Here is a 14612-nt window from a genome sequence, read left to right as displayed (position 1 = left end):
CCCTCAACCTCTCCTCGTAAGACCTGCTCTCCAGACCCTTCACCAGCTTCATTGCCCTTCTTTGGAGACACTCCAGCACCTCAATGTCTTTCTTGTAGTGAGGGGCCCAAAACAGAACACAGGATTCGAGGTGTGGCCTCACCAGTGCCGAGTACAGGGGCACAATCACTTCCCTACCCCTGCTGGCCACACTATTCCTGATACAAGCCCGGATGCTGTTGGCCTTCTTGGCCACCTGGGCACACTGCTGCCTCATGTTCAGCTGGCTGTCGACCAGCACCCCCAGGTCCTTCTCTGCCGAGCAGCTCTGCAGCCACTCTTCCCCAAGCCTGTTGTTGTGACCCAAGTGCAGGAGCCAGCCCTTGGTCTTGTTGAACCTTGTACAACTGGCCTCGGCCCATCGATCCAGCCTGTCCAGATCCCTCTGCAGAGCCTTCCTACCCTTGAGCAGATCAACACTCCTGCCCAATTTGGTGTTGTCTGCAAACTTACTGAGGGTGCACTCAATCCTGTCATCCAGACCATTGATAGAGATATTAAAAATGACTGGCCCCAACACTGAGCCCTGGGGAACACCGTTTGTGACTGGCTGCCAGCTGGATTTAACTCCATTCACCCCAACTCTTTGGGCCCAGCCATCCAGCCAGTTTTTACCCAGTGAAGAGTACATCCATCCAAACCCTGAGCAGCCAATTTCTCCAGGGGAATGCTGTGGGAAATGGTGTCAAAAGCTTTACAGAAGTCCAGGTAAACAACATCCACAGCATTTGCTTCATCCACTAAGTGGGTCACCTTGTTATAGTTCCTGTTAACCTGTTAATCAGGACTGCTGGTAAATGATTGTTACAACCAAATATTGTTACAACCAAACTAAGGGAAACATATTTGTTTCTTGCATCGTATTTTAGATGAGTGGTTTGTATTTCTGCAAGGGACAGGTAGTATTGAACCCCGGTTGCTGGTACCCATACTGGCATGGAATTTTAAGAGTCTTTGCCTGTGGAAAAGATGAAACTGTATGTGAATATGATGAGGAGGTCAAGGAGTTGACCTTAGCCTTGACAGAAGAGAGAGCTTGTGTGCAGACTTTTTTTCATATGAACATTTCGTGAATGTGCTATTTCTAAAAGTTAATGATGGTTTACCTAGGATAGCGTATGGACATTTATATAGATGTTTACAAGATACTCACTGCCACGTCTGTCAGGTACCTGCCTGGCCACCAGAGAGGAATCCAGCTATCACTTCTCTGACTTATTAGATGGCATTAACTGTGTCAATACAGCTTCTTACAAAATGTTACCAGAAATTGTGTGGGATACTGTGCCTTCTAAACTGAGCAGTGACCATAAGATGCTGAGTGTTCTTCCTCCCTTTCAACAAAACGAAGAAGTATATTTTTAACTTTAAATTCGTCAGTGGCTTCATTGAGGAATCATCAGAAGTTTGCAAAAATAAGCAGGTGTTTAAATGTTTTGCTGATTTGGCACTGAAGTACTTAAATCTTTGAAACGCAGAGCTTTTGAGGAGTTGTGCTATTTGACATGATTGAAATTTCTAGAGATTTTATATTAACTCCTCAAAAGACAGGGAGAACTCCTGTACAGTTTAGGAAGTGAGGCTGTGTGTCCTGTGTACCTCCAGAATTAATTTTATATAACTGCTTACTATAAACCTTTTGTGTCACAGCCCCCTGCAGTTCTTTATCAGTGTGCAGACTGCCATATTTATTTGTTTTGTTATTTGATTTTATAGGCAGAGCATTCAAAGATATTTCAGTGAGGAACAATACAGAAATGCTATATACTATGTCAACAAAGCAAATATTGGCAAATGCAATAAGCCACTCTGTTCATCCTGCAAGAAATCCAAAACAGCCAATAGCATATCTCTGAGATGGTGAAAAGAAATTATTAGAGTCTAAAATTTTTTATTTGTCATTTTGCTCATTCCAGGCATTTCCTTTGCTGAAACTGTTTTCTGGGAGGGATGTTACATTAGTATCAGATGTGTGTACACTGGAGCTTTATGTGATACTAGCCCAAATTTTAAGGATATGGAATCTGTCTTTGAAATTTAACACAGCTGTACATGACTTGTCCATATCCCTACAGCCCTGCCACTACAAGTGGCTTGAATTTAATAGATGTGTGCAGGGGAGCTTTTTAGATTCCTTGCCTTGAGCAAAATTAGCTAATGATATTCATTCAGATACAGTACAGTACAAATGGGGCACATTAAATGGCTTAAATTAGGTCAAATTGAATAATTGAATTTATTCTTTTACTTAAAAAAGAGCTTAATCAGCTGAGATTGCTAGAATCAGAAAAAAATGTTTAATTAAATATTAATTAGAAGTTTATATTTTGAGCTTCCTGATCATCACTTGCAGCAATATTATTTATGTATCTGTTTTTCCTCATTACAGCTACTAGGGGATGATGTTCAACCATTCTCACTTGATGAAGAATTTGATTATGACAATGTGGCACTGACCCCTAAGTTCTCTGAAGCTGAGCTGAAGGCCATTATAGAATTGTCTGAAGAGAAGAAATCGGGAACAGATGTTGAGTCAGCATGAGCTGAAGACTGGGTCAAAGGCATTCTGTGCAATGCTGTTGAAATAACATTTTTAGGGGGTAAATCTAGCTCTTCATTGTACCCCTATTTAGTGTTTTTATCTATGTGGCCAGTAAATGACATCGTCAAGATTTTTTTGTTTGTTCTACCAAGGTGCCTCAGAGCCTGAGGGTGCCTTTCCCTGTACCTCCTCCTCCTAATACTAATGAAAACACAGAACAGGAAGGTGGTGCTTACCCAGAGCTGCTTGTATAGTAGCCCTTCAGCCAGAGAGGAAGAATTTCCACTCCTTTTTAATGTCTGTACACTGATTTGCTTAGGAATGGGGGTTGGCTAAGGAGGTCCCTAAACCCAACGGGATTTTTGTATAGGTCAGTGACCTTTAATATTTTTAGGCCCCAGTGCTCAGCTATTTCGTTGTTTTCCAGCTGGTACAAAGCAGTTGGAAGGATGACTCAAATGGCAGCCATAACTTCCCTTTTGTAGAAAAATCCTTGAGTGAGGTGAATCCTATATTGGCACAGGCTAGGTGCGCTGAACTAGTTACTCCATGGGACCAAGAAAAGCTGGTGGAATTTGGAAGAGCACTGTGGCTACTCTGGCTTATATTTGATACTGACTCAGTTCCTGACTAGAGCAAAGCTGGTCCGAAAGCTGCCTTTTACCTAGTTCTTTCAGTAATGCAAATAAGAGCTTTTTGCAGCCGACAAACCAGTCTTTAAACCCTTTCCCTATCATAATAAGGCTTAAATATACAGAGTTTTATGAGTGAATAAATCTGGGAATGTTGGGTGGGTTTTTTTCTTTGTCTTTTGGATTACTTCATTCTGCAGAGAAATAAATATACCTGTTTACAATAAACTTTTGAGTTGATCAAAATTGATGTGGTGCAACTGCTAAAAATTAAACCATGAAGTGCCACAGAAAGCCTTCAGCACAGAGGAAAAAATAGTTCTCTCATCTGTTAAAGGAACTGGTATTGAAAGGCTGTTGGATTTTACATTTTTTTTACAGGAGATGATTATAAATACCAGCTTATGGCTTACAGACAGCATCACTGAAATACAGCAAACTCTGGAGCTGAGTAAAGGGCAGGTAGTATGGGTGGGAGAGAAGAGTGTACATCTCTGACACAGCTTGTATGTACTCTTGCTACAAGGTGTTTAGAATTCATTTCCTTTTCAGCTTACTGTAGAAGCCTTGCTATTGAGCCTTTGTTTAACATCATGACACTGAGTTGTTTTATTGGTCTTTGTCTGGTATAACTGCATTAGCTGAAGTTTATTGACCAACGCTTTGTCCTTGGCCTATCTCCATTATTTCTGAAGTGGGTGATTAACATGATGAATATGGGAAGAGTGCCTGAGCAGACAGACTAGATACCAAACCACAAGTTGTTTAGAGGCTCTGGATGAAACCCCTGTGGCTGGTTGGCTGCTCCATTGTCAGCGATTTATATAAAAGCAAAGAAAGGTGCTTTGATGTGCCAAAGGAAATTTTCTGGGTCAGTAATTTTGTAGACCATAATCACGCACCCCTGAAATCTGGATAGCATTTGTTTTGAGGAGTGGTATTTACGTTGTTTAGGAGGATATAATTTAAGAGTGAGATTTAACAAAAACCAGAAAAGAAAGTGGTCTCCGACAAGATGTTTAAGGAGAGTGATATAAAACTACAAATAGTTGTATAGAAAAACTGGCCTGTACATTACCTTGCTGGTAGAAGGTAATGAGAAATTTATTTTTAACATCTACGCTCGGAAGGATGCCTGTGTTATAGTTAAAAAAGTTTTTGATGCAATTAGCTGTATAGAAGATTCTACTGTTGTTTGGGGAACATCTTTTTTTATCTTTTTTTTTTTTTTTTTAATGTGAATTCATTTAAATTCATTGAAGTGTTTTGCTGAACCCAAGATATTTTGAATTAAGTGCTTCAAATCCAACTGGAATTTTCCAGTGAAACATTCAGCTAAAAATTCCTGAGCAGATCTATTTATTAATTCATCTTCTTCTGGAAGATACTGATAATGTATATAAATAGGAGGGATAAGAAGCAAGTGCTGGAAGAGCTCCATGAGCAAATCTGGGAGGAAGAAATTGAGAACTGCTGTACAAAGATAGCAAGGTTGCCCTTTAAAAGCCTCCACAGAAAAATAAGGGAGACAACCTCATTAACGTATGTATGTATAGCAAAGATAAAGTAAGGAACCTTCAGTCCAAGACACCTCCGTGTACAGAGTTTGCTATCCTGCAGACAAAGACCAACCGTGAATAAAGGTGGACTTCTGCGGGTGTGTGGAATGATGAATTTGGAACTTTTTTGGTGTGTTTTTTTTAGAAAGGTGTGAGACACACAGACTATAGATCAGTCCTGTCGGAATCCTATTGTCAGTAGAGTGATAAATGATAAAACTTGTCCAGGCGTTTGAAATGATCTTCAGGCCAAATCAGCTCTGGAATCTCTAAGTGCATTTCTGATAATTATCAATTTTTCTGTGTACATTAGGGGCACATCCAGCCATTCAGTTCCTTCTCTCATAGGCAGATGATTCTCTTACCAAATGTTCAGAGTACCTATTATGCTCTGTGTCATTCAGTATAGTCATTATCTTGTTCTGTTTGATATAGAGAAACCTTTGCTGCAGAACGCCCAACAAATTTGGAACTCTTTAGTGACATCCATCTTACGCAGAGAAATGGGGATAATTATTCACTGATATTTACACCACTCCTAAGTTAGATTTTTGCTCTTTGTTACCAGAGGTGAATATCACAGTGGAGATTAGGCAATGTAGGCTCCATTTTCTGAACGTGACATTTTATTGGCCTGCCCCTGTAGTTGTTTTTGGCTTGTACCTTTCCTTTGATTATCCTTCACAGAGGAGGCATATTTTCCTCTTCTCCATTACCAGGCTGTATTTTTTAAGAACATACTTTATGTGCATGTTAAATTTTATCCATGTACATGGAGTTAGTTACCTGGAATTGTTTCAGTGTTTGCGAGGTGGTTGGGAGTCTGAATAGTATGTATCTCTTCCTCTTGTAGCTTGTATTCTCTTTAATATTTGATATTCTCAGCAGGGCTTGGTGAAGGACTTAGTCCTTTTCTATTTACAGATTTTTCTAAACATTTTTCCTGTTTCCAAAAGAATTAAAGGGAAAACTCACGCGTGGAACAGGAAACTTTGAGTACTACTTGGAATCGACTTAGGGGCTGCTGCAGTAGGGAATAGGATTTTCTCCCTACCACACTGACAAGGATTTTGAACTGCAAAATTTCTGATGTTGGGCGAACCTGTTAGAAGTGAAGGCTGTGTGGTGCAGCTCCCTAATCCCTCTGTATTTGTGACTTCATTGATGCCTGAAGTGCAATTGAGATATGCATCCATTATCAGTCAGTAAGCTTATCTGTATTAAACTTGTGGCTTACTTGGGTGTTACCAGAAGGATACTGACCTTTTCTTTCCATGGTCTTGGTGGATTCTGAGTTATGGGGAGAATCTCCTTGGCTGGCTGTGGTGCAAGCTCAGATATTATTAATGCTCAATTATTCCTTATGGGTTTAAAAGGAAGAGTAATTATTTGCTGAGGTAATGGTTGTGAAAGAGTAAGATAAAAACTGAAGAAATGAAAAGAGATGCAGACAAATCTGTCTGACTCAGACATTATTATGGTTCTAAATACATTTATATTAATGCACAAAGGTATAATATACATTTGTGTACACACAGTGCCACTGAAAGAAAATAATTTGAGTATGGAGAGTAATCACCAGATAATTCAGAACCTTTTGAAAAAGATGGCATGGAAACAAATCCCTGCTCTTATGGAAAAGACCCTTTGATCCCCTGGCCTTGATTTTCTGGTGCTATAAACTGGCAAAACTCCACTGAGGCCATTTATATTCATACAGAGCAGGACACTGGTATTTACAGTCTTAGCTGAAAGAATACAGAGCCAAATCAATTCCTGATTTAACTTTACTGAATATAAAGCTATGTATAAGACCCCTTATCATTATGGAAAAATATTTAAATGCAGAGCCAATGTAAATGAAATGTAAAAAACATATCTTTAACTGTTTGGTTACTAATTTTACATGTCATTATAGAATTTCTGTGGTGGTGTGTGCTTAGAACATTGCTTTTAGCTTTAACAAAAATATCATATACATTTTCAAGTCCTGTTCAAATCATGAAACTTGATTACATGCATAACTACTAAAGATTCCCACCTCCTTTAAAGGTTTTTTCCCCCCTCTGCATCTCGGCTAGGATTGGAAATGGATTTTGCTTTATCTTGGAATTGTTTTACAAAGATCTGACATCCTTTATAAAAACATGTACTTTCTTATAAAGACGGACTCTCTCAGTTAGTGATGCAGCACTAAATGCAGAAATAAAAATAAGACCAAGTTCAGAGTTATTCAGCAATTTCATGTACGTCATAGTGTGGCTAAACAGCCGTTTGTTATCAAAGTGTCTGCTTGGATAGCAGGCTCATTTGTATCCTGTTGTCCTCTACTTTCAGTTTTACTCAGGAGTCTAAGCGGTAGTTTGGTCTGACCTAGGTACTAATTCTTACAGACCTGCAATGAGGCTGCAAGGCAATTCAGTTATGCTGGCCAAAGAAGCTGAATCAGCAGTCTTGTACCAGGGCTCCATGCACACTCTAACCTGCTGAATAATTTAGCTAAGTGTGGCTCTTCACCTCTGTTCAGCAGAGATTTGTGTTACAAACGTCGTGAATGTGATACTTCTGAAGACGTGCGATGGAAAAGTGATGACTGGCAAGGGTTGGGGCAGATTCATTAGACCCTGTTCACTTACTGGGGCCATGCTGAACAGGCAGTGTACTGCCCTCCTTCGCTGGCTGCAGTTCAGCCTCAGCGTGTTCAAGCCACCCAGGAAAGTGAGGAAACCTGCGATAAGGGTTCTCGCTAGCCTCAGTAGGCGAGCTCCCTGCACCGCAGAGCTGAGCGCTTGTGATAGCGAAGGGCATTCCCACCGCAGTGTGCTTTCTTGTGGTGAAGTGTCAGTTAGCACAGGTGGGTGTGAGGTGCCACATGTGTCCTGGGCTCCTCTTGGAGGGATGCACCTTCTCTCTGAAAGGCGCCTGCCTCTGCCAGTCTTAGGCGCATGCAGTTCTCCCAGGTGCTAAATGTCTGCCTGTCCCTTGGAAAAACAAGAAAGACAGTTTTCTTTGAAATGGTATTAAGTTGTAGAACATCCTAAAAGATGATGAGTTTGGTAAATTTGTGATTGCTGGCTGTTGGAGGTGACACCTTGTGTTTTGCTGGCAAGGTTCTGTAAGCCAGCGTTGAAGGTGTATGACCTGTGAAATGCCATGGAGCTAGACTAAAGATAGTTTTCGTGCTTGTTTATGACAAGTTTGCAAGAAGAAAAGTAAGTGTTAAAAGGTACTGTCAGTTTTATAGACAGGCTACTTTATTTGCAATTGCAGTGCCCCACAGTTAAAATGGGAATCAATTTTAATGCCTTCTGAAAATGCAGAAGTATTTGTCTCATTTATAGCACTTCCAAAAAGGACAGATAATAAAATTCCCCTGATTAACGATCTATAATTTTATGTGCTCTGTGGTGTCTAGTTCAATGCATCTATCCGCATAAACATTTCAAAATAATAAGTAAAGATAGATCTGAACAAAATCCCTAAATCTAACTTCACGCTGAAATTCAGGTTGTAGAAACTCTGTATATATTCAAAGCCCTTATTGATCTGAGTATTCCCAAACTTTGGGGAAGTAGATACTCTAAAAATCTCAAACCAAAATTTTCTCTGGCAACCACTTAGTACCCATCTGAACGACAAAGACTAAAGGAGTCAGGGACCTGCCTATATAAAAAGAACCTATGGAATGTAACAATTGGAATAACTTCACTCTATAGGAGGATAATGGTATTCTATAAAAGGTCTCTAAAGATAGTAGAATTAAATGGAAAACTATATTTTTCTAGAGAGTGAACCATAGTAAGATATTCTGTTGACTTGATGCAATTCTGAGACCCTTTGAATGCCCAACTGAAAAATCAGTGTAATCATTCTGTAATTCATGTGAATTTACAACAGTTGTCTCTTGAGCCATTAAGTGAGATTAAAAGTTGTGTGGGATTCTTCAGTGTATTTTTTTTGCAGTGCTAAGACCATAAATTTAAGGCTTTAGCCTCATTCTGTCATATGTTAGAACAGAGTTTGTTCTTTTGTGACTGTTGTGGTTGAGGACTCCGGTGGCACTGTTTCTGGAGTGCAGGTGTGTACTTGTAGCAAGTAAGCCTTAAATATAACACGTTTTCTTGAATCCGCCTGCTTTTCTGTCCATATGTATAAAACCTTGTAATATGCAATATGATATGCATAATTCTTAGAAAGAGGCAAGCGTCATTTATTAAGTTGCTTATGCTCCTCAGAATAATTTAGCTATAGGACAAATTCTACCAGACACTTGGAAGTGTGGACTCTGCCATTTAGTTTTACTGCAGATTGCACATTTGTTCTTTGAGAGAGAAATGTTGAAATGCATTTTTTCCATCCTCTTTTCCTTATTTTTGTTTTTGTCTTTCCTACGTCAGATTTGCAACTAGCTTTCCTAAACTTGACCAGACACTGCATTAATTTGATGAGCTACTTTAGTGCTGGATAAGATTTTAAAGTAAAAAAGATGGAAGGCTGGTGTCTGGGCCAGGAAACATCAAAGCACTGCTAGCATTTCATGCACAAGCTTAGCATTTGCAAAGCTTTCAAAAACAATCAGGAAAATACAAATAATGGTCAGCCTGCTTACTGAATGAAAATTTAATTCCAAATTGCCTTTGTTTAAGTCAGCTGCTTACACTTCAGCTCCTCTGGCCACCAAGGATTCTGTTACCTAACATATTTCAAAATCCAGACTGTCAAAAATACTGACAGCTCGCAGTAGCTGAATAGCATTTCCCGCAACAAAACTGTGATCCATTTAAGGCTCTTTGTTTCAGGTTGTGAAACACGTCCTAATTCCACAGATTTATTTGCCATTCACAAACACTAATAAAGTAAACTGTACAAAAAAAATTGGCCCAGTGGATATCTTCTTGCTGAGAGCAGGAAGAAGGGAGCTAGTGGGAAGAGAGGTTGGCTGAGCAGCCACAGACAATATGTGCTCTGAATGTTATGTTTGATTTTTAATTTTTTATTCTTTTGCAATATTTGTATGAAAATCTTGGTTGTCGAAAGAACTGGGTGAATAACACTCCTCCCCACCTCACGCCCAAACCCACATGTATGAATGTGCTGGCAAACAAGCTATCCAAATTCAATTGGCTACTATTCCAAGGGTAATATTATTCATTACAGGGTGTGTTTTACAAGGTGCTTGCAACTGAGAGTGTTCACTGATTGGAAGGATTAGGCTCTGATCACAAATGTTTAAATGAGTTTTTATCTGATACAGTTTGTAATCCTATACTTCCCAAAACGTCATTTTTGAAATGTATATTCTTTTGATATTTTTCACTTGCTGCCCCAGAACCAACAGATCAAAGTCATCCTTCAAAGATGATACTGAAAAAATACAACTTGGGAGTGCTCTGAACAGAAGTGATGAAATTAAGGATGAAATAAAATGAAGTAACGTTAAATTTAGGAAAACCAACTTGCTGAAATTCAGTTAACTAGACTCTGCAAGTAACACAAGGGAAGTTGGTGGAGATGATTTGCTAAGGTCAATTAAAAGAAATCTGAAAAAAATATTGGAGAATATGCTATAGGAAAAAAATGCTGCATCAGCCAGGAGTTGGATTTGATTAATAAGTTCCATCTAAGACTAAGGTACATGTGAATGAATGGTTCAAGTCTGAAGAATTTTACTTAAGATTGTTATAATCTTGGAATTCCAATTCTGAAAATGGAAGAAAGGATGGTTCAGTTTAGCGATGCAGGTTCAGTCTGACTGTTATAGTTCTAGAGCATCTCTGCAAACTCTTGATTTGTACACAGGCTGGCAACCTATATATGAAACCACTGCCAGCATTTGCAAAAATAAGGAATTATGTATTATTTAAATATCCTGCTTTTCTGAACAGCCTAGTTGGATTACAATTGCACAGTAAGATAGGAGAAATGGCACTTTTTTCCCTGCTCTTAAAAAAGCAGCTTAATTTAGAGGTGAGAATTTTGAACTGGACTGTAGGATCAGAACTACATTTGGGCTTTGAGAAAACTAGTGTCTGCATGTAGAGCTGTGGCTCATGACTTTGTGGCTCAGCCTTGGTCTCTTTGCTGAAGTAAATGACAACACATTTGATCTTACTTTGGAATATGTGAAGTTAATTTTTTTCCAGAATCCAAAACCACCATCAAATTTATATTTGCGTGACATGCTTCTTTTACTGTTATTTCTCCTTGCCTTTATTGGCCTTAACTGCCATGCTATACAGCAATCAATATAATATAATGTAATATACAGAGAGCAGGGTACAGCATGGCTACATTTTTCAGTGGGAAAAGGGAACAGTCTCCTTACTGAGAGCTGAAGAGACCGTTGAAACACTTTGGGCGGCCACTTGTCAGTTTGAATAGAAGTGTATTGTTAAGCCTGTATTTTTATGAAGCATTTGTATTACACAAATCAGGGAGGTGCTGTTGGTTGAAATAATTCGGAACAAAACTCAGTTCAATCAACTTCAAAAGAGTATGCCTTTTGGTCACTATAAATTCCTCTTGATACTCCCATGCCACTGTAGCTCCATCAGAATCAACACAGCAAACACAAAGACTCTTACTGCTGTCTCTTGGAGTTGGGCTCTTGTATAATGCTGCAAGTTCTCTGGGACACTTCCAGGGAGCTGCAGCTTACCAAGAGGCTCCATGGAGGAGAATGTAGTTTTTATTTATTTTCTTTTCCAAAACATGCCTCCATGTAACCCTGCCTCACCCTGTCCTCCCCAAAGGAATGGCTAGGGGAGAATACCAACACCTAGACTGATTACCACTTGTTGGTTTAACTCAGTGTTCAGTTTTGCTTTTCAGACCTGGGGGTCCCAGTGGACAGAAAGCTCAACATGAGCAAACAGTGTGCTGCTGCGGCCAAGGCGGCCAATGGGATGCTGGGCTGCATCAAAAAGGGCATCGCCAGCAGAGAGAAAGAAGTCATCATCCCACTCTACTCAGCGCTTGTCAGGCCACACCTGGAGTACTGTGTGCAGTTCTGGTCCCCGCTATACAAAAAGGATGTGGAGAGGCTGGAAGGGGTCCAGAGAAGGGCCACTAAGATGATCAGAGGACTGGGAAGCTGCCATACGAGGATAGGCTGGGAGAACTGGGTTTGTTCAGCCTTGAGAAAAGGAGGCTTAGAGGGGAGCTCATCACCAGGTATCAGTACTTACGGGGCAGCTACAAAGAAGATGGAGACTCCCTTTTTACATGGAGTGACATGGAGAGGACAAGTGGGAATGGACACAAGTTGCTCTTGGGGACATTCTGATTGGACACCAGAGGAAAATTTTTCACAGTGAGGACAGTCAACCATTGGAATAACCTCCCCAGGGAGGTGGTTGACTTGGCTGCATTGGACACTGGTAAGATACGGCTGGACAGGGTGCTGGGCCATCTTGTCTAGACTGCGCTTTTCCTAGAAAGGTTGGACTAGATGATCCCTGAGGTCCCTTCCAACCTGGGATTCTGTGATTCTGTGTGATTCTGAACCTTTCTTTTCCAGATGGAATTTTACTTCTGGTGCCAAGCACTGAGGAAACAAAAACGCATGTTTCTTCAAACCACCCCCATCCTATTAACATTCAGAAAGATGTTTGCTGATGTGTTCAGTAGGAAAGGAAACTGATTGCTACCTCACACTAAAGTTTCTCTGTTTTAAATGTTAATTGTTTTAAGCACTCTGGAGTTTTCTGTGACCTCTAGGTCTTTTTTTTTTTTAATGATGGTTGATACAATCTCTCAGAAGGGGAGGAAAAAAGTACTTTGCTGGCCTAGTTTCAGGTAACCTCTAAAAGTTCAAGTGGTCCAATTACACATAAAAGAACAACAACTTTTATAAAGCTTCATTGGAATCCCAGAGGGGAAAAATGATAGAAAATCAATTAACTTTCCACATGAAAAAATAGCTCATATTGCTAAGCTTTCCTTGCATAGTTTCTTGATTATGTTTGGAAGCAAATTGCCTTGATTATACCTTTGACGGGAAGAAAGGCCTTTTAATTAATTTAATACATGCTATAGCAGTGCTAAATTGTATCATGGAACAATTAAGTGGGCCTACACTGATATTTTTGCCCTGTTGAAAATGGATATTGCTCACTTAGTGAGTCATGCTCTTACTGGGTTGACGCAATTATCCATTCATTGCAGTGCATGTGACATAAAAGCTATTAGGGCCTTATATATAGAAGAGAGGATAAATGGAGTAAACAAAAAGCCAATTTCGGTGAAGAGTCTGAAATGTCTCCGCTGGTCAAAGATTTGGAGAAATCTGAGCTAAACTTCAGAGCCTGTACCCACACAGGGGACTGAACCATACCCCCCTAAGAAAGCCCCTACTTTGGGAATATTCAGACTTCAGATCTATTTTCTATTTGTCCTGGCCTGAAATGAGGCGTGGAAGTGATTGTCATGTACTGACGGATGATCCGCAAACTCTTGTGCAGCTATGAACCGGCAATAGCAACTTTGTAGTAACATTTACAGTGGGTGCTGCACTAGCTGCTTCTTAAACCAATTTTTGCCTTAAGCCCTTAGCTGAAAATGATTACATTTTTGCTGAGAATAGGATTTTTAAATGACACTGTTAATTCAAATATTCTAAATATAACAGGAAACAACACATTCTATTTCTTTTTTTTACAAATCATGTTTGTTCTTGTATCATTAATGATGTTAAATTACATTGTTGAAAGAAAGTAATATTAAGAATATTCTTGATTTGTCTCTGTTGATAATCTTTTATCTTGCAGAACTAGTACAACTGGGTCACTTTACTTTCCCTGATGGATCTTGCCTGTTGGGAATGTTACTCACTGTCACCGTGCTTTTCATACTGAGGTTTGCTGGGTCTTTCCTGGTGAGTTGTAGAATCAAGTATCCAAGAGCTGAATAATAAAGGAGGGAGGCCACCACCAAAGAATCTCTGTTATGAATTCACTCACAGCTGTCTAAACTCAGATAAAATATTATCAAACGTCTTTCTAATATCCCGAGGCCATAAACAATGACAACCCCCACTCTGTACAAGTGAGGAACAATATTCTCACTGCGTGCTCTCTGTTCTTTCTGATTTCTTAGAGAAGACCCAACTGGTGAGGGATTTGTTTATAAAAGGAACCTAGTAACTATGGCTAAGGAAAGACTCGAGATGTGAGAGGAAGCTTTCTTGCAACAGTGTGAAGGGGAATCCGTGCTAGAAACTAATGTCAGAGGTGCAGAATTGTGGCTGTGAGTGCTGTACCATAGGACTGGTATGTTCTGAGCTACTGCATTCTACATTATTTAGAGATTTAATTTAATTAGAACTCTTAGATTTAATAACTAGCATTTTGAATTGTGACAGAATTGGGCTGGAAAACATCAGTATGCAAGGCATGCTGTCAGATGCACTATCAAGGCTTGTATATCAATACAAATATTTATTGACCAGAATGGCAAAGCCAGGAATCAGAATGGCTGTGTGACATTGCCTGGCCTAAGGTAGAGAGGTGCAATTTCATAGAATCACAGAATCATAGAATCATTAAGGTTGGCAAAGACCTCTAGGATCATCAAGTCCAGCTGTCAACCCAACACCACCGTGTCTCCTAAACCATGTCCTGAAGTGCCACATGTACACCGCTTAATTCAGTAAAGATTGACCTTTCTGAGGATGGGTTTTAAGTCTGTTCGTGGCTCACTGAGGGAGCCAATACGGTGAAAGGTCTAACTCAGTAGCTGCCCTTCCCTCACCCCAGCTGATAGCTGCCAATCTTTTGGACCAGCTGGGGACTGTAGCTTCAGTGACCTTGACTGTGATGATCAGGCTTAATTGACTGAGTA

At 39.9% G+C, this 14612-nt stretch overlaps 1 protein-coding gene across 6 annotated transcripts in view; it reads left to right on the top strand.

Moving 5' to 3' along the window:
- IFTAP (intraflagellar transport associated protein) overlaps positions 1-13506 on the top strand; it is a 56295-nt gene extending 42789 nt beyond the window's left edge. For 5 of the 6 annotated variants that reach the window (XM_064452323.1, XM_064452318.1, XM_064452322.1 and 2 more), the window contains one exon: positions 11591-13506. In XM_064452323.1, the coding sequence (XP_064308393.1) occupies positions 11591-12088 (498 nt within the window). In that variant the 3' untranslated portion in view covers positions 12089-13506. Of the gene's footprint in view, positions 1-2428; positions 3460-11590 lie in introns of those variants that run through there. The other variant, XM_064452325.1, reaches the window with a different exon arrangement.
- Positions 13507-14612: the final 1106 nt, after the last annotated feature.

Source organism: Phalacrocorax carbo, chromosome 5, assembly GCF_963921805.1.
Source record: "Phalacrocorax carbo chromosome 5, bPhaCar2.1, whole genome shotgun sequence".
Taxonomy (NCBI): Eukaryota; Metazoa; Chordata; class Aves; order Suliformes; family Phalacrocoracidae; genus Phalacrocorax; species Phalacrocorax carbo.
Note: the sequence above shows the minus strand (reverse complement) of the source record. Positions and strands in the feature narration are given on the sequence as shown.